The sequence below is a fragment of the Babylonia areolata genome, chromosome 6 (genome assembly GCF_041734735.1).
Source record: "Babylonia areolata isolate BAREFJ2019XMU chromosome 6, ASM4173473v1, whole genome shotgun sequence".
Classification (NCBI taxonomy): domain Eukaryota; kingdom Metazoa; phylum Mollusca; class Gastropoda; order Neogastropoda; family Buccinidae; genus Babylonia; species Babylonia areolata.
Window position 1 is genome coordinate 43551461 of NC_134881.1, and position 21007 is coordinate 43572467.

General features: G+C 44.9%; 1 protein-coding gene across 4 annotated transcripts in view; it reads right to left on the bottom strand.

Moving 5' to 3' along the window:
- LOC143283053 (protein kinase C-binding protein NELL1-like) overlaps positions 1 to 21007 on the bottom strand; it is a 273814-nt gene that overhangs the window by 93101 nt on the left and 159706 nt on the right. For all 4 annotated transcript variants that reach the window (XM_076589063.1, XM_076589065.1, XM_076589064.1 and 1 more), the window contains exon 13: positions 19358 to 19495. In XM_076589063.1, the coding sequence (XP_076445178.1) occupies positions 19358 to 19495 (138 nt within the window). The remainder of the gene's footprint in view (positions 1 to 19357; positions 19496 to 21007) is intronic.

Below are 21007 nucleotides of genomic sequence, written 5' to 3' on the forward strand. Positions count from 1 at the left end.
AGACGTTGTGAAACACGTCCTGCTCTGTTCAGTGCACGTGAACCCCCCCCCCCCCCCCCCCCCCCCCCCCCCCCCCCCGCCTCTTGCAGAAATGAATCTGTTATCGCAGGTTTTTTTTTTGTCATTTCAGAGGAGAAGCATTATGAGTTGATACTACAATATTGTCCAAATATGCAGTGTTCAAGATTTACATGTATGATATCTATGTGCGCATCATTATCTAAAACGTCGTAATCGTTTCTGTTAACATGTTTTCTCATCATACAGGATGACGCCATCTGATTTATTTCATTCGATTCTGCCTACTTGTCAAGGACTGCAGAGACAGTGTGCTTTATTTTGTGTTTATTGCCTTAATAATTGCATTATAATGAATTTGTAAAAGATGTGTTGAGTGGTGCATTCATACTCATTGACTCTTTTTCTTTTGATTCAGAGAAGTATCCTCTAACACTAGAAGATGATGTTTCGTTATTTTAAAGGTTATTGCCTTATTACAAGTAAATAATAATAATCATAATAAATACTTATTGAGCGCTTTCCTTCAGCGCTTTACAATACACATTTAACACACACACACACACACACACAAGCAATGACGTACAAGAGGAATAATAAAAAAAAGATGATGTTTGATTTTTTCAATGTTAAATAACGCTTCTCTCGATCAAATCTGAAAACAACAACAACAATACGAACAAAAAACAACAACAACAACAACAACAAAACCCAACAACAAACAAACCAGTTAACAGCACATACATAACACCATTCTGTTTTATGCAATTGTTCACGCAATGAATAAAGTAAAACACACTGCCTCTGCAATCCGTGCCACTTTTCTTACATGCACAGATGGTAGGAGGAAATAAGTGTTAGCTAAGAGTAAAGTATTGCAGTAAAAATGAGTTTGCTGCCTTTGATCAGTGAAGACATTTGTCTCGAACGTTGTATGCTTGTTTAAAACAATACAATAGCTATATAGACCTATATATTGCTTGAAAGATTCCCCGTCTGGGGATTTTTTTTTTTTTTAAAGCGCGTTGGGTTACGCTGCCGGTCAGGCATCTGCTTAGCAGATGTGGTGCAGCGTATATGGTTTGTCCGAACGCAGTGATGCCTCCTTGAGCTAATGATACTGATACTGATGTTGTCCATCCGCAAATGCCCATCATCGTTGTCGTTTCCATCATCAATCGCCACCACCACCACCATCATCATCATTTCATATTTTCTCATCATCATCATCATCGAACAACAATAAAAAGATGAAAAATAAAATCAATCTCTGGAGACGTGCCATTGTACCATGCAGGTGTATTATACTGCCAGTCACTTTCGGCCTCAATCAGAACATTGTTTGGAAAAAAAAAGTCATCAAATTATAAAAGTCACAGTTAAAAAAAACAAAGACTATACAGGTTTGTGGCAGAAGATGGATCAATTGGGAAAAAAAAAAATCAACGACCTTACAAAACAACCCTGTTCCGTTGTACAGAGAAAAAAAACCTTGAAATCCCATTCCAGGCAATACATAAGACACCAGTGCATGGGCACAATGCTACTTCTCCTCAGTGGAGAGAGAGAGAGAGAGAGAGAGAGAGACATTCCATCCCTTCACATTCACACAGACAAACACAAACATGATGTTGATGTGAGAAGTGTTGAATCAGTGTTCATGTGTCGCGAGGTTCTTGGTGTCATTGGTTTTCTGTTGTGTCACTTTTTTCCTTTTAACTCACTCAGTACGGCCAGTCCTCTCTTCTCCTCTACACGGACCCCTCGGATGTCCAGTGGGTGTCTCAATGACCCAACCTTTAGCTTCCGTCGTCAGAATTATGGTATTCTTTGTCAACATTCACCTCTTCAGTACAGGAGCCTTCCGCTTGCAATATTTTGATGGTGGTAATTGGGGTGAAACGCTGTTAACTTCGTCTCTTTCGCCGTTCGTATGGAGAGAGTTAACCCCTTGGGTTCCCGTCTCATCAGGACGAAGAATTCATTTCACTGATCCATCGGAGCTGCTCAGTCTGGGTAAACTCCATTCCATTAACGTTATTTCTGTGTGACAAACTGGTGGTATCGATTTTACAGCAGTAAGGGAGTGGAGTCCATAAATAAATGTCAGGAGAGGTTTTTCGCGTCTCTGTGACTTGCTTCCGTGTCGATGGTGAGGAGTGTGGGGTGGAGGTGATGGTGGAGGTGGAAGGAGGGGGATAAAAAGTCGACCGCAGCATTTTGTCTTCTTTGTCTGGCAGCAGACAGCAGCAGTTCCCCCCATCCCCACCCCCCCTATCCTCCACCTCTCCCCCCCTCCCCCCCAATCCCTTTCCAGCATGGTAAAACACCTGAATCGTCTCCCCTTACCCCACTTCCGCTATACCTTCACACACTGATCACACCGGAAGTGGGGCCGGCTACTTCCGCTGGCTGGTCCAACCGTCTGCAGCAGTCCGTGGTGGGGAAGGAGGTGGGGGGGGGGGGGGGGGGGGGGGGGGGGGGAGGAGGAGATGGGTGGCAGTGACGGTAGAGGCGCAGAGGTGAATGGATCTATGTGTACCTGGTGAGGTTACCATCTGGTTCAAATTAGGTACGCCGGATTGGTTTTTTTTAGACCTGGACAAACATTTCAAGGTTTTGAAGGCTTCGGAAAGTGTGTGCGTGTGAGGTGGTGGTGGTGGTGGTGGGGAGGGGGGGGGGGGCTGATTCGACGCTGACATTTTTTTTTGAGGGGGGTGGGGGAGGGGGGGGGATAGGTGGCGTGAGGGGAGGACAGCGCATGATTGACATGAGTCGATGTTTGGTGACTCGTTTCCTTTCTGCTTTCGACATGCGCACCTGTCGGTATAACATCAGGAGGGTTGTCATCGATGTTACCATACGCTCTTGCATCTTCGTTGGGCTTTGACTGTTCGTTGATTTTAACAGTAAATTCACATCTTTGAACACGAGTTGCTTTTTTGTTGTTGTTGTTGTTGTCTGCACACTGTTCAGTCTGTGTGCATGTGAGAGTTCTCCTTTTTCGAACACTGAGGGTACGCTTGGTTCTCAGCGTAAACGGCGGTAACTGTCGCTTACTGTTCCACGCATGTACAACAGTTCAAATTTACTGAAACTGTTTCATCAAAGAAGTTGCAGGCACAGCATGCACTCTGGATCTTTACCACAAGTGTGAAATCACCTTGATTCAGGTGTGTTCAGCCTATCTTTTAAACCGTGTAGCATGTGCTGAACATTTCTTTTTCTGTCTCATTTAAAAAACAGTCTCAGGTAGGTAAACCTGTCATCTCACTTATACCGACACTAAAATTCTTCAGACTGTCTCACTGACAAACCTTATGGATTCTGTGATGCTCGTGCTGCTGTCCCACTACATTTAGTGATCCGACACATCGCTAATGTTATTTTATTACTGTAGAGACACAGAGTAAATTACAGCTTTAAAAAAGAAGAAGAACACGAATATCAGTTCATCGAGAAAAAAACAAGAATAAAAAGCAGTGCGGTCATACATCAATGATAACTTGATATCGCAAATTTATGTAGCCATCCTTTTGAAGCAGACAGGAAAAGCAGTAAACGAAGCTATAAACATCTTTCAGGGGAAACAGAATACCAGCATATAAAGTTTACAGCTGCATGTGCATAAACTAGTTTCGAGCCATTGTATCAGAAAGATCTCACCACTGAGATTATTCTTTAACTTATGGGCAAAGCAGTAAATGATAAACTTAGGATTTATACGGCATTGTTGACAAAAGTGGTTAGTTTCTTTTCTTTTTTTGTTCTTTTTGAGGGGAGTTTATGTGTGAGAGAGGGGGTGAAGAGTGCCCTGGAAGATGGACAGAAAGGACAATCTATCGGTTCCCCTTCTCCATTCAGCGTTTTGAAACAAACAGTATCAATGCCGTATCAGCGAACCATCACGTGTTTCCCTCCAACGTTTCGCTGCTTTGTCGACGGATCCGGACTTAGAAGTGGATTCCATCTGAATGAGAAAGTATCCACCAAATGCTGCCCTATATCAATGGTAATAAATCAAAACCCTATCAGGTGATTAGTAAGTTTTCGCTGTGGGATCTTCTCTTGTCCTTCGCTGGAGTTGGACATGTTACGAGACCTACAGATAGAAGACACCTCACTGCTTCCCATTGAGAGTGGCTGGATTAAAAAAAAAAAAAAAAAAAAACCCCACTTGGCTTTGTTTCTTGCCAGAGGAAAGCGGAGAGGGGAGGAGGGGTGGGTGGGGGTGGGGTGGGGGTGGGGGGTGGGGGGTGGGGTGGGGGTTCGGTCTGTGCCGCCCAGACAGCGGGCCTCAATAAAACAACACAGCTGTCAGAACTACAGCACTTCCTTCCTTCCTTCCCCACATCACCACCATCCTCATGTCTGTAACACAGATTAGTTAGGTACAGTGCTGGGTCTGTTCCGTGTGTGTGTGTGTGTGTGTGTGCGTGCGTGAGTCGTGTGTGGGTGCGTTTATGTGTCTGTTCAAGAGATACGCAGATAGAGACGTAGAAAGAGAGACATAGAGAACCAAGCTTTTTTGTTTTAATAAAACCATCTCTATTTACGTCATCTGTGTGTAGTTTGTATGCAGAAGATACCAGAATAGCACTGTAAGAGACTTAAATCATTTTGTGATTCTGAAGAAAAGGAATAGACCCTCGCAATAGTAAGAAAAAAAAAGTATGCAGTTCATATTTTGTTATTTTGAAGAATACTAATTTATGTTAAAAAAGGTGGGGAAATTCGATTTCAATAATGAGAAGACATAATCTTCACCTTACGGAAAATCAACTTTTATACAGAAGTCCATGTCTGATTTGAAGAGCAATTCGGGGCTACGTGTATTTTCTGGAACACACACGTGTACACACACACACACACACACACACATGTGCGCGCGTGCATACACACACACACACACACACAATAGAGTATGTTGCCAAGAAACTATCCCCCCTCTTCCCCCCAAAAAAAATCAACCAAGAGCGGCTGATGAAGGAATGAGAGAGGGGGCGGGGAAGAGAGAGAGAGAGAGAGAGAGAGAGAGAGAGAGAGAGAGTGTTGGAGGAGATCAGGAGAGAAGGAAGAAGAGCTGGAGGCAAGGAGGATGGTTGTGGCGGTGGTGGTGGTTGTGTGAAGGAGTGGTGATGGTGGTTGTGTGGAGGAGTGGTGATGGTGGTAAGGCAGGAGTGAAGGCTGTTTCACCTTGACTGATTTGTGCCGTTAGCGGCATACCTGAACCTATTGCTTCTCTTTCATCTTGCTCCGCCGTCTCTCCCTCTGCAGCTTTTTCATTATTCCCCTTTCTCTCTTTTTGCTTCTCTTCCCCCTCGTCTGGCTGCCGACTGGTAAGCCGTTAGCTCGTCTGCACATTTCTCTCCTCTCACAAAGAGCTATGAATGGCTTTTTTGCTTGTTGCTGAGAAGGTGATTTCAAGATGTGCACTCAATGCTCATGTACTTTTGAGGAAAAACAAAACAAAACAAAACAAACAAACAAACAATAACAATCAACAACAAAACAAAAAACAAACAAACAACAACAACAATCAACAAAACAATTTGTGAGCTAATTTGTTTTTCTTCTGTAATAAACACAGTTTGCATTGTCAGTGAAGGGTGTTACATAAAATATAACGGGTCTCAATGTAAGAACAACTACACACACAAACAAAAACATACATACATACTGTCGAAATATAAAATCTTTATGTCACGTTTTTCTATTTTGCTTCAACTTCGTCCAATTCTTTCACTTTCGCTTTTTTTTCTTTTCAGCCTTAAAAATATCCGTTCTGGTTGCCCGATCTCACGTTTGTGCATACCGTTGCAAAACCTTTTCCCGTTTTCTATATATTTTGTCTTCCCGTTCCCAAATCATTTTTGCAGTGAGGCGAAATATCCCAAAGCGAGCCTTAACTTTTCAACATCTATCAACATTGCAACATCATTATACGGTTTTTTTTCTCAGTATATGCCCCACTGGTATGCAGGTGGCACACCGCTAACATGCCTCTTTAAAAAAAGAAGGAAAAAAAAAGAAAGAAAAACTGAAAGTACGACGCCCTTTTACAATCATGTCAAGTCACACCAAAGTATGAAAACTTTCTGAACAGTGTCAACTAAAATCAAATAATTAATCGGAATGATTTTAAAACGCTTTGATTTTACGCGGCGACGCTCCCTCCCACCAACTTCGCCTTCAGAACAGAGAGGACATCATCTGCTGGAGAGCCTGGTGGTAGAATACAACCGATGAGAATAACTATGAAAGACTCCACAAGAGATGGGATTTTTTCCCTCTTCACTTAACAAATTACTCACAACAAAATCTGCGCTGTTCTGTAAAGAACAACAACAACAAACCAACAGCCCATGTATGTGAATACATACTGAATGCATAAAAGACCCTACCCGTCTGCTGTGTGACCTAACTTTGGGGTGGAGCCAGAAACGTGCTGTGACTGTGGGGCCAGACGGAAGGTGGCGGGAAGCGGAAGGGGGTGGAGGCAGCCACCACAAACAGACAGACAGCAGCAGACGAGACGATGTTCACGTGCACGTCAAGCAGCGTCCAGCGCCAACGTCAGAGGCAGGAGTGATCCGTAGCATCCTCCTTTGATCCCAGCCCACCCCCTCCCCATCAAAGAAAGGCCTCCTCTCCCGGGGCACGTCGCCACAGCGCAGCGCCACCTATTACCACCTTGTTGTCGTGTTTGCGTTCTGTATCCTGCCAGAGCAGTAGTTGTTCACTTCCATAGTTTCGCAATGGTGAGCTCTTTGATGGTTTGGGGTTTTTGTTCCTTCCCTGCATCAAACGCACGCAGCATACAGTGGGGGCGGAAGGTGGGGACAGTTGATGAGGGCACACAGACCCCCCCCCCTCCCCCCCTTCCCCCTACACCCCTCCTCTCCCGGGTCGCTCCCTGAACTGAAGGTATGGGACAAACAGCAGTGGGCTGAAAATGGTCTACGATGGAACTGGTGTCACCTATCTGGACTTGGCCCAAAACATTTACCTATGTGTAAAACAGAATACATAAATATAGCAGTTAGGTATCTATACAATGCTCTTTGTTGTTGTTGTTGTTGTTGTTGTTGTTGTCGCTTTTCTCCCATACAGCTGAGGTGAGAAGGGAGAGGATTGACTGTCAACCACACAGACTCGTGAGGCAGTGATGGTTTAATCATACAGGCCCTTAGAAAGGTGATACATGAAGTAAAATGCTGTAAGTCGCACAGTTACAACGGTCTTCGTTATGTGTCGCATACGTTTCGCCTTCTCAGTACTTTATACAGATAAGAGAGCGAACTCTTTGCCAGTCTTTTCATCAGTTGATGACATAAACGTTTAGTCCCCACAGAGGGCAGCAGTCAGGTAAGGGAGACAAGTGTAGCACTCTCAGCGCCCAGCGTCTGTCAGCCTCCAACAGGTGTTCCGTGCGTTCCCTCCCCCTCTCTGCAGCCTGACAACAAAGATACATCCCGCCTTGCCCCTTATCTCTACAGCCCATCACCACCCCGGCCCGCTTATACTTATAGGAAAGGGTGGTGGTAGGAAAAGAACAGGTTTTCTCTTCGCGAAGCATCTCACAGATATACTACCACCACACACACACTGAGACATATATTCCGCCACTTCTGGTGAGCCGAGCCAGAGCAGGAATCGATACTGCTGTCACAAAGACATAACGCTGCTTTCTCCAAATCAATCCTCCCCTTTTCTCTCAGACTGTTTTGACTCTGGAGAAATATTACGTCTGTCATAAGAAAAAAACAGAAGGATGATTCCTACGGGAGATGAAAGGGTGGGGTGGGGTTGGCATGTGGCAGAGGATGATCGACTGACAAACCCGAGATAGTCTTCATCGACTGGTGGAAAAACACCTTCATAATATCAGGTCACCCCGCCATCCAAATGTCAGACTCCAGTCCTAAGTTTTCACACATTTTCCTTGTTGTTGTTGTTGTTGTTGTTTTCTATGACAGTTGGCAAGTTCTTTTAGAAATACCTGAGGAGAACACTAACATGGTCCAACGAACATAGTTTTTGTTGTTTTTGTTTTACTGTTTTTCTCCCAGTTGTAACTCACGTCCGCCTCTAGCTCTCTTTTCCTACACTCCCCTCTACACCCTCATAAAGAAAGAAAGAAACAGAAGAAACAAACAAACAAACAAACGGAGCAGTCAGGAAGTAAACCTGTCAGGCCAAGTGCCCACAGACAGACCCCTAGTGCCAGACAGCAGAGTTTGATGGGTTGAATGTTAACCTGAAGGGGTAAAATAATAACCTGAAGGTGTGAATGATAACACGGAAAGTGTTAACCCGGAGGTGTGAATATTAACCCGGAAGAGTAAATGACAACCCGGGAAGGTGAATGACAACCCGGAGGGGCTAATGTTAACCTGGAGGATGAATGTTAACCTGAAGGGGTGAATTTTACCCTGGAGGGGTGTTCATCTAAATGAATGAAAGTTAACGAGGAGGGTGTTAACCTGAAGGGTAGATGTTAACCAGGAGGAGTGGATGTTAACTTGAAGAGGTGGATGTTAACCAGAAGAGGGGGTGTTAAAATGGAGGGGGGGATGTTCACTTAAAGGGCTGACTCGGAATGCTAGCCTGAAGGAGTGAATGTTAACCCAAAGGGATGAATGTGAACCCGGCGACTATTAACCTGGAGAGGTGACTGTTAACCCCCTGCCTGCTACTGGTTAACAGCTGTCGTGACCGCGCAAATCACACCCCCCCCCTCCTTTCCCCCCAACTAACCTGTTCCGCAGTGAAGACAGCTCTTTTCCTTTATCGCCTTTCTTTCTTTTTTTCTTTCATCCCCCCCCCCCCCCCCCCTTTTCTTTTTACCTTTTCCTCCTGGCTCGCGCGCGCTCTCTCTCTTTTATCCTCCTCGTTTCGACATGTCCTTGGATGTTATCTCCCCCTCACTGTTATTTTTTGCTTCGTCCCTTTTACGATGGGCTATTTTTAGCTGTTTAAACTTGGCTGGTTTCAAGTTTTTGCACTTTGTATCGTTTCTACTGGCAGTGATCTGTATGTTTGAAACCGCGTTTGCCCCGCTTTGTTTTTTTCAACATGCTTGTGGTTTCTCTCCCTCTCTCTTTCTCTCTCGCTGCCAACACCTAATTAACACCTATTTGATAGGTGTTTTTATTTCTTTCTTCCCGTGCCTGTCCTGTCTTCTTTCCATGTTCCGTGTGTCTTATGTGGGGTTTTTTTTTGTTTTGTTTTTTTGTTCTCTCTCTCTCTTTCAGTGTCTCTGACAGTAACTCCTTGATAACGAGTTTTTAATTCCTGCTTTGTTCAGTTTCATGCACACCCCTCTCTCCCCCTTCCCTGTCACTTTCCACTTCTCTTTCGGTCGGCATTCCAGTGATCAGCGGGCGCGAGCACTTTGCTAACACAAGAATCGATGACACCAATCGTTGAATAAAATAACACAAGATCGACGAATCCAATTATTAACCCCCCAAAAAAAAGCAAAAAACAAAACAAAACAAAACAACAACAAACAAACAAACAAAACAAACAAACAAAAAACAACAACAAAAAAACACACACAAGATCGATGAAACTAATAGTTGGAATAACAAAGATTATAATGCGGTAGTAGACAAATCCCACGAATTTGCGTAAGTGTACGACATAGCAGAGAAGCACCACACTTAAGCTGACGATGCAGACTGAACATTGTAACCATCTCCATGAACGCCAGAGGGTAGTGCCCCAGTGTGCAGGGTGGACAACATGACACCGGCTTTGCTGCTTGTCGTGGACAGGGGTGTGGGGTGTGGGGGTGGTGAGCCGCTAGGTGAAGGGGGTGGGGGGAATGTGTGTAAGGTGTGTGGAAGGCTGGAAGGGTGTAGTGGCGGCGGTGCTGTGGTCAAGACGAACAGGACAACACTCTCACTCCCCCATCCACGCCAGAGACAGACCCAGAGGTTGCCATGGAAATGGGAGACGTTTATTTCTCTGTACAACTCCACCTGACTGGCTCAAAGTCCTTAAGAGGTAGCAACCAAAGTGTTAACATCAACACAAAGACATCCATCTGTGTCTGATCACATCAACCAAATCATCTATAACAGTAACAAAAATCAGTAATTAACAGCAATAAATTATTAAATTAAACAGAAAAGGTTGAAGAAATCAAAACGATGATGTACGTGACTGATTATTCAAAAGTAAACCAGCAAAATGTGTTACAAAAATGAAACATGGTACAAAGCAGATACATTGAAATACTTTAACAATTTCCCTTATAAACAAGCACTGGTGTAACCGTTATACAAAATAAAACAGCAAGTACAGAATCTTTTTTTTTTTTTTTTTTCTTAAAAACGAACAAGAAAATACCCATGAAATGGACACTGAACTGAACTGTTTTTGTTTTTTTCTTTCTTTCTCTCACATTGTTTCGAGTCAAGTGTCCATAATCAGTTTTACACAACCACAATTGATCCATCACTCTGGCACAAACCTAGTGATTAACAACACTATGTACACATCGCTACCGCCACCACCTCCAGCCCTCGCCTGGTCAGCGGGACTCATCCGAGGCGTGACCAAAAACAACGTGACAACACGTCACGTGGTCACGCGCGTGCTTTCTTCAACAAGTCAGTATAATACACCAGCACCTGAAAGAGGCCACGCACTGCCAGACCTCCCTGCGGGAACTCCCTTCCCTGGCCCACCTCTCCCCCCCCCCACCCACCCACCCCTGCGCCCACCCCCTCCCCAAGACAGCAGAGAACAGATCCACCACACGGCCACCACACCTGTGGACGAGGACCACACGGGTTCTGTTCTAGGAAACGGATCTGCATGCTGTCAATATATTGTTTTGTTTCGTTACGAACTGGGGGTCGGCTGTTGTATGACGAGTGTGTATGTGTTCGGGAAGCTCCCTATGCCCGCCATCCCAAAGACTTAAGACTATGAGGGCACGTTTTATCCGAGGCTACGGGTTATCAATCAAGTTTTCAGTAGCACAACGCTTACCTGTAAAGGAAAGAAGCAGAAGTCAACGACTAACTCGCTCAACGGCTGTCTCCAAACACCACGACAACATGGGCGTGTGTGAAAGAAGTGTGAGAGACGCTGTGGCTTGTAAGGCCCACATCACACGGCGTGCTAGCTTCTTACTGCTATGCTGTTTGTGTGTACATATTACATGTTTTCTGACTATAGATTTATCTCAGTAAACCAGACGGGGGATATTCAGGGTAGAAACAAGCTTTCCAAACGATGTTTTCTATGCTGTCCATGTGACGCAACCTCGCCCGAAACATTATAAAACTGTTCTTAGTGTCATTTTGTCTGCACAGGATGAAACATATTTCCCCCTACAACATGTAAAGTGTATTGTTTTGCCTATGTTGCCACACGTATTTTCCCGCAGTAAGTTTGAACAACCTGCCCACACGAACCAATGAATGGAGCCACCTGTATCACGCGGGCTGGCTTCAAATGACGTCACTAAACATGGCCGACAGGAAGACGGGCCCCGGAACACTTTTGTTGATAATCTCTACGTGCACGGTCTTGACACTGGGTGTCACCCCCCTTTCACGGCGTGTTCCCATTGGGTGCCATTCGTGTACGTGCCACCTGTACCTGTGTACTTGACGGTATCGATTCGTGCACAAGTTCCGGTGTTTTAATCTCTCTGCCGCTCAGTTGTATTTAACTGTTGACTGTCGTAAGACGTCCGACCTTCAATAACAGACCAAATAACGCAGTCCACGCGAATGGACACAGACAATTGCCCCCACCGAACCTGGCCACGGGACAGCCAGATGTTGGCTGTCGGTCTGACACACGACAGGGCAACCACACCACTGCTTCACCACGACTAGCAGACACACCGCTACCTGCGAGGTTTTTCAAACTGCCCTGCTCACGAAATGTTGATGATTGTTCTGCGTATTTTGCTAACTGCTAGGTTTTTCGGTTTTTTCAAACAGCCTTGTTTACGCTCTGCAAATTATTGTTCTGCGTATTTGTCTTTCTAAACGCGTGTTTGGAAGCTTGCCACTGTCTGGTAAGTGTGTTGAGAAGATAACCGCTTGACTTAACATAAGGCGTGAAAAGCTAATCGAGATTCCGTGAGGTGTCAGAAAAAAAAAAAAAAAATCCAAACACACGAAACCGGTGCAGATACTGGAGGGAAAAAACCACCCCAAAAAACCAAAACAAACACAGCACAAAGACAGTGACAACCATCATTCACACAGCGAACGATGCCAGTCCAGCAGCGAGTTAAGCTTGTCCCGTCGGCGATATTTCTTATGATGTTTGCCAGCATCTAAGTATTTGACTGTATTTGCATCTAAGTATTTGACTGTATTTGTTAAGCCCCCATATACTTCATCTTTACAGCTGACTGCTTTTCTTTCTGCACTGTCAGCGGGGACGAGGATAGTGGGTGGGTGGGTGGGGGGCGGGGAGGGGTGGGGGGGCAGCGAGCGATGTTTGTCTTCTGGCGTGATACGAGTCTGCTTGTTGTGTTCGATATCTTAGTGAATATTGCTACATTGTATCAGTGATTGTTAACTGAGTTTCTCAATGATGTGTCCAACGTACTCTGTTATTTCGTAGCTCATCTGTTTTCGCTCTTCTTTTAAAGCTAAAGAAAAAAAAAAGTTCAATTATAATACAATCTTAATCTGGTATTATGCGGTCTACGTAACTCAGCACAGCATGTGATGCGTTGGGCTTCTTCAGTGTATTTATTATGACTTGGTGTTCACGATGAAGCACGGGAGCATGGTAAGTTTTGTGATGTTCCGCAGATGTGATGATGTCAATGATATGTCAGAAAAAAGTTGCCTTTTTCTAAACAGCAAGCGTGTCAACAATTTCTCTTTTAAAGAAAAAAAAAAGTATTTTTGTATCTTGCTTTATCCTCGAACGAATAAAATTTGTCCCCCCAAACCCCCCCCCCCCCCCCCCCAAAAAAAAAAAAAAAATCGTTAAAAAAAAAAGAAAGAAAAAAAGGTGGGGTGAGCAAAGAGCGGAGTCAGCCATCTTGGCCATGGATATGTTCTCTGCAGTCTGGCTTCCTCTCTTCCCCCAACGGCACACATTGACCACTACACAACCACCACTCTCCCCGCTACAGGTATGCACATACCGAACAGGTTAGCGCCACAAGTCACCTCTACTGCCACCCCCACTGACTCAACCCTCTCTCTCTCTCTCTCACGTTCACACACACACACACACACACACACACTGAACGCCCATTCTTTCCATTTGTACACTTTCATGAAATGGGCAAACTACACTTGACAAAAAAACAAAAAACGCCCATTCTTTCCATTTGCACACTTTCATGAAATGGGCAAACTACACTTGACATAAAAAAAACACGATTTGCTCGTGTGTGTGTGTGTGTGTGTGTGTGTGTGTGTGTGTGTGTGACTGTGTGTGATTGTGTGTGTATGCGTGCATATAGCGAGTGCGTGCGTGCGTATGTGTATGCGTTTGTGCTCACGCAATCTTTAAAGATACGGTTTTCTGAAACGCTGCTAACACAAGCTTGTGGACAAAATGACACAGCGCCCAAAATGGCTTTATAAGACGAATCACATATAATATGGCTTTAAAAGACGATCACATACAAATACCCAAGCGCGTAATACCGGCAACATGAACGAATGAGATTCGTAAACAATATAAGTAACCGTTGTTTGTGAATCTTTCAAGACAGCAAAGCTGAACCATGTAACACCTTCAACAACAAGAAACTCACGTGGCATGTCACACGGAAAACCACATGGTAGTAAAAGAACGGAGGGGATACACCTCTCTTCGTAAAAAAAAAAAAAAAAAAAAAAAAAAAAAAAAATCCCGATAAAACATCCTTCATTTGTGTCTCCAAATAACGGAGAAGAAAATACATGAATGAGGTTTGTGAGTAACTCATAGACAAGCCATACGAAGCGATTTCCCTGTCCGCAAATGTATAAAGGAAATAAAAGTTTGACAAAGGACCTATTTTAGTCCTTTCCTCTCCTATGTTACTACATGGAGACGGTAAATCTGCAGTGGGTCAGCTCGGTACAAATATAGAATCATGAATTTGCGTTTCGAGAAAAAAAAAAAAAAAAGAAAAAAAAAAGAAAAAAGAAGACCAAAGTTCGATAAAAATTGTGCATGAGAAATGCGAAAATTCCTTACTGGGGAATAAATTATCTGTCTACATGACCGGCAGATGAGGTCGTATATTGTCAACATCATTCCACATTCACTTTCCTGAGCATGTGTGTGTGACCAAGCGCAACAGACCCACCCCTTGACACAACTACTGTAGTCTGTCAACACTGACTCCTACTAGGATACACGTCTGACTGAAAGAACAGGCAACAGAAACAGAGGTTTTGAACTTAACTTAGTTTGGGTCTCTCACAGACAACACAGATCATCAATTAACACAGAGCAGGCGATAAAAAACAAAACAAAACAAAAACAAACAAGAGACACATTAAATCTATCATGAGGTGGGTCTCTCAAACACAACACAGATCATCAATTTGTTGCAGATATCTTCTGTCACCTGAGGCACACACACACTCCAGATCACGATCTGAATCAAACCCGTTGCCTTCTTGTGATGACGATGAACATAGACAACATCTTCATCATGAAGAAGAACAAACATATCTTTTCAGTGACGATGAACATAACGATACCTTCATCATAAAGATGAACAAACATTTCTTCGCAGTGACGATGAACAAAACGATATCTTCATCATGGAGATGAACAAACACATCTTCGCAGTGACAATGAACATAAAAGATGAATATGAAGATGACATCTTCATCGTGAAGATGAACACACATATATCATCGCAATGTCTGTCTCAGCGAGCCGGGACAGAAAGATTCCCGTGTGCTGCACACGGAGTTGGCCATGTGGCCTGAGGGACATGGCTGAACAACACTGCCAAGCCAGACATTCAAAAAGCCATGAAAATCATATTGCCAAGTAACGTGTACAGCACTTTGAACATTCTCCATACTGGTCATCTGCTCAACGTTTCACTCCACTGATAATGTGGAAGTAAGCATTCTCCATACTGGTTATCTCATGAACATTTCTCCCCACTGTCGAGTGTGGATACTTGTGCCATGCATATGTCTTCAGTTCCTCCTCTCCACAAATGAACTGACTTGTGACAAAAACCTGATCCAGGCGACAGAAACGACAATAAACCGTCCAGGCTGACAGTAAGGATCCACACAGATCTGATTCCTGATGTTTATTTGCAGACAGAAAGCAAGCTGTTGGCTGCACAGTACAGCTGCCAGATACAGAGCGGAACAGGAGGACACACCACCAGGACTAACCCCTTCCAATAAGGTAACCTTCACTGGACCAAGACCCGAGTTCTGAACAACCTTAAGGGCGTCAGCGAACAGGTCGTTAACTGAGCTCTACTGCGGCCACATAACTTCATATCAGGCGTTTAGATTCGCATTTTGTTTCTCTTCTTCTCTCTGAACTTATCTCAAGCTGCTAATATACTGATAACTCATTCACAAGTTTACGCACACAAGGAGGAAGGTGGCAGAATGGTAAAGATCTGCCAATACAAATATTCCGTGATGTGTCTTGGCTTCAATCCCACTCTCGCCCTTTCTTCTGAGTTTGACTGGAAATTCGAACTGAGCATCTAGTTATTCCGATGAGACGATAAACCGAGGTCCCGTGTGCAATACGCCCTTGGCGCACTGAAAAAGAACCCATGGCAACGACAGCGTTGTCCTCTGGCAAAATTCTGAAGAAGAAACCCCCTGTGACAGGTACACAAATATATAAGCGTGGACTCAAGGCCTGACAAAACGCGTTGGATTATGCTGCCGGTCAGGGCATCTGCCTAGAAGATGTGGTGTTGCTAGCATATACGGATTTGTCCGAACGCAGTGATGCCACTTTGAGGAACTGAAACCGAAACTGAATGCGCACATAGCGACGGATTATAATTTCTAACAAATTGGGATGGAGCGGGTGCTGGGTAGACATGAAGGAAACAGCCATGGCATGGCCAATCAATAAACGACTGTCGGAGAGAGCATTTTCCTTTTTCTGTTCAGAAATCGGCCTGGCATCAGGAGCCTTGGGGCGGCGGTGTGTGGCTGGGAAGGGTGGGGGCGCATGAAGAGAATGTTACAACTTGCAAAGCACTGTCCAATATATCAATGGGTGCAAACTATTTCATGAGCTCAATCGATACTTTCGTCAAGTTAACAGAATGGAGAAGTGTTCAAAGCACTGTACAGTCACTGGACATGGGACTAGCTCCGTTGCCCCTTGAGGGGGGGTACAAAATACGACTGAAAAAAACACACAACAACAACATTGAACAAAAAAAAAATCACACTTTTGTGTTTGGAATTCTCATCATCAATATTCACAACAGACCAACAAGTCCCTTTGCAGGCTGGCAGTATAAGACTAGCGTGAAGTCTCTCACAGGGTCACTCACTCACTGAACAGGACCACTCACATTTCCCTTCATCATCCCCTTCCCTCCTCTCACTGTTCACCCCCCACTCCCCCATCAACGGCTCCACGCACAGAGATCATTATTATCATGTCACAAAAATTGAACAACACAAGTGAGTGGAGGAAACGCAAGGAAGACAGAGCCAGAGCAGCAAAAGAATGATAAGGATGAGGATGAACACAGGGAAGCAGCCAGTCTAGTTCCGACGTCTGACCACATAAATCAGTTATCTATTGCCCGGTTCCCTTGCCTAACACGGGACCACCAAAAGAAGCCAAACAGCCGTGATAATTTGAGCGACATTAATTAATCAAGCCTCATCAAGTGGTACAGCTGAAAGCAAGAGACAAGCCTTTCTTGTTGAACTGTGTGTGGCGCTGCAGAAGTGGCATTCACCTTACTTGACTGCGGGCTGAGAGACTGCGTGGTGAGGTGAGCCTTTAAATGCAAACAATAATTTCCAATCGGATCAATACAGAATGTAACTGATGGGTTACATTACTGACATACGATAACGACTCTGTTACAATGACTGTGTGATCTTTACCAACCTGAACTGCCTACGATTGCTTTACAAAGTCACAACAATGTTCCAACAGTAACCCTTGTTTTGCTGAGGAGCACAAATGACGATGTCTTCATACAGCAGCCATCCAGTCAAGCAACCTCGTTAAACGTCACTAAGTTTTGACGTACACCGTATGACGTTTTTTTTTCCCGCAACCTGACTCTAAATTACGTCACACCAACAAACCACCTCAACAAGTGAAAGCACCAACGTGTTGCAGTGCCATCGGATGATACCTACACGAATGGATGACTGTCATGAAAGCTGAAAGAAAGATAGCCACTGACAGGAAGAAGATGAAAGTCCTGAATGCCAAAACATGAACTTCTCTCCGCTGCTCTGCTACACATGCACCCATGTCTGATGCCCAGAATGTCCGCAAAACAATTTTTATACTTCACTCGTTGCATGGTCATGGGCTTCCGAAACGATCTGCGGCTCTACGCACACACACATACAGTGGTGTTTTGAGGACACGTTAGGAATTTGTTGGTTCTTAAAACGTGTTATTTGGTTCTACATTTGATATTGACAAAGCTGTGCCAAAAGTGTACCAGCTTGACCAACATGATCCGACACTGATCAGATGAACATTATACCTGCTTTAATATATCTCTGGAAAAGATCATTTGGTATGTTCCTACCAGTTCGTAATGAATTTGCTGTGATTAATGGTCATTCATGACAACAAATGTTGTTTTTCTTCAATTGAAATAATAGATGAAATATTAAAATGGTCAACATTAGAAAGGCTAATGACTAACACAGGAAACGGCTGACGTACTAACACCAAATTTTCGCCTGATAAAAGCCGTCAATGAGAACATTATTCTGCATGACCTGATCCCAACTCCAACAATAACGGCGATGCACGTGTGTAGCCTACCTGCTCACACTGAGAACGGAGGACGATCGGAAGAAACGTGGAGAAAGTGGGAAGAGAACTCAGAAAGAACTACTGAAGGGCCGAGACACTCGTGTCGATGGGAAAGACTTGAGTTGGAACTAAAAAAAGAAAAACCGTCAAGAATAGCGATGCCCTGGTGGGTCTGGATTTGATTCAAAACGGGCGTGGACTTTACCATATGCGCTACACCGCCCGAGACAAACAGCGCGGGAACCAGAATGACCGACCATGTGAAATGTCCCAATCCCCTGAGGACGGGATGGTGTGGAGATGTGTGCACGTGAACTCCTCCATTCTAACAACCTTCAGCCAATAATGGTGCACTTCCCTCTGTCATCGGCTGGACCAGTAGCAACAAAAGATAGATCTCTCCCTTCATGAGGTACACGCACCGAGTTCTGGACCCTTCCTCACTGCACTGTAAAACACTGCCACAGTCACTTCACGCTGATGAAACTGAGCGTTCTTTGGGAACTCTGGGACATAATTTATACTGGGGGGGTACGGTCCCTCGAAAAAAAGTAGTGCATTATCACGATGTGTATTGATCCGCTGTATTGATACACAACACGGGGTTGATGTGGCAGTGCCACCATGTTACCCTGACAGTTGCTGACCCTGATGTCTGTGGATAATAAAGTCCGGGTGGAATTGGCAGTGCCAGGCGGGTGGAATGTGTCAGCCTGAGAGAGAGAGGTGACCAGTATCATGCTCGCTGTTCACACTGACTGCCCACAGTTCACTGACGTGCTGCTCACAGCAAACCCCCCTCAGTCCCTCCCCCTGTCTTCTGCAGTCAGTTCTTGTGCCCCACTGATCCTATCACACCCTATGGAACACAGACAGACAGACAGACAGAAATACATTGACAGAAAGACAGAGGATGGTAGATAGAAAGGCAGTGATCAACAATGACGTATACAATGAGAATGAAGGGGGGGGGGGGGGGGGGGAAACAATTACAAGAAAAAAAGGACAAAAGAAACCGAACAGAAGAAAGAAGAGCGCAAGGACAATGAAAAAAAAAAAAAAAAAGAGAGAGAGAGCAACGAACACGAAAAGAACAAGACAGCAAAAAAAAAGAAAGAAGAGACAGGGAAAAAAGAAGGAAAGTGAAAAAGACAGGGAAAGACAGAAAAGAAAAGCGGCAAGGAAGGCCGACACTAGGAAGAGGGACAGCCCGGCCTCAGGCCCAGACCAGGGCGGCACGGCCCCCAGACCTCAAGCCGGGGGAAGAGGGACGACGACGACAAGGAGAAGATGAGGATGAGAGAGAGGAGGAGGGAGGAGGAGGAGGGCAGGAGGTGGGTGGCGGAGGAGGAGCGGTGGGGGCTCTCAGTACCTTCACACGAGTAGGCGTCCAGGCGGTTGTGTCCGTCCTGGCACTGGCACTGGTAGGAGCCCACCGTGTTGACGCACACCGTGTTGCTGTGGCAGTGGTGGCCCAGCTTGCCGCCCTCCGTGGCGCACTCGTCAATGTCTGCAACACACAGCGGCCACCAACAATGACACGCGTATCACAAAGTCACACACACACACACACACACACACACAAATACAGACACACGTAGCACACAGTGATGCAGACATGTCACATGGTGACACACACATATCACACAGTGACACATCACACGGTGAAACGCACTTCACACAGCGCCACCTATATATCTTTTTTCTTTCTTTCTGTCTGTTAGTGTAATCGTTTTACTGTCGAAGTGGGTTTTGTTGCCGTGGATATATTATCATTAAGTACACCCTGAACACGGGACCTAACTTTATCGACTCATCCGAAAGACTAACACCCAGACCACTAGTCCAGGTCTGGTAAAAGGATGGGTAAAAATCCCGGCCCGTATATGGACCAATGCAGATATTTAACTATGTACACGTGTCTTGCTTTTACAACCGAAACTTTTAAGACAGAAGCGGACAAGGGGAAATGCCGAAGATACTTGAAAAACAACAACGCCACAACGCCTTATAAATGTCCTCCTACTGTTTGTTTTTTTTGCCCACTGTTGAGGAAGAGAACGTGTTGGCAGCAGAGCAAGAACGAGTTTTCTTCTCTCCTTGTGGGGGAGTTAATCAGGCTTGTTGCCTCCAGCTGATAACAGTTCTGGCACGCCATCAACTTAATGCAATATGGGGTAGGGGGTGGGGGTGGGGGGGGGGGAGGGGGGCTTTCACAACAGCAGAATGAAGCAACGGTGTCCGTGGGGGGCAAGCGAACAGCTCAAGCGAAAAAGACACATCGCTTCCTTCCAACGAACAGTTAACTGTATGAAGGTGCTGCTCATCTTGCCCTCGCCACTCTGATCTTCTTCCCTGACTGGAACAATAGCGCCTCCAGTCACATTCAAACGCATGTCTCGCTTCCTGCTGAAGCCATGTTTAACTATTGTGTAAAAAAAAAGAAAAAAAAAGCGATGCTGGCACTGGCTTCAAGACAGGTGCACTAAGATGAAAGGACGGGTGCACTAATGCGGAAGGACAGGTGCACCAAGGCGGAAGGACAGGTGCACTAAAGCGGGAAGGTTACGTGCACTTAAGGTCAGAGTGTGCTGACCAATGTCACAACCAGGACCAAAGAATGGATTAATGATAATAAAATTTAAAAAGAAGTAAAAAACAACAACACAAATCAGCGGCTTGACCAGAAAAAAACACACAAAAAAACAAAAAAAAAACATTCACCGTTTTTTTGCACTCCACGTGCAAGGCCGCTGTTTGCCGTCCTGAAAAAGACGCAACAAGCGTGGACAAAGGTTCTGACCAAACACTCACGTGGTTGAATACACGCGGTTTCCAAGTGCAGATGATTTTGGAGAATAGAGCAACGCCGATCCAGCACTCTCTCCCGTTCGTGGTGTGTGTGCGTGTGTGTGCGTGTGTGTGTGTGTGTGTGTGTGTGTGTATGTGAGAGAGAGAGAGAGAGAGAGAGAGAGAGTTGGAAGCAGGAGAAACAGTGAAGTTGTCAAAAAGCGAAAGGAAT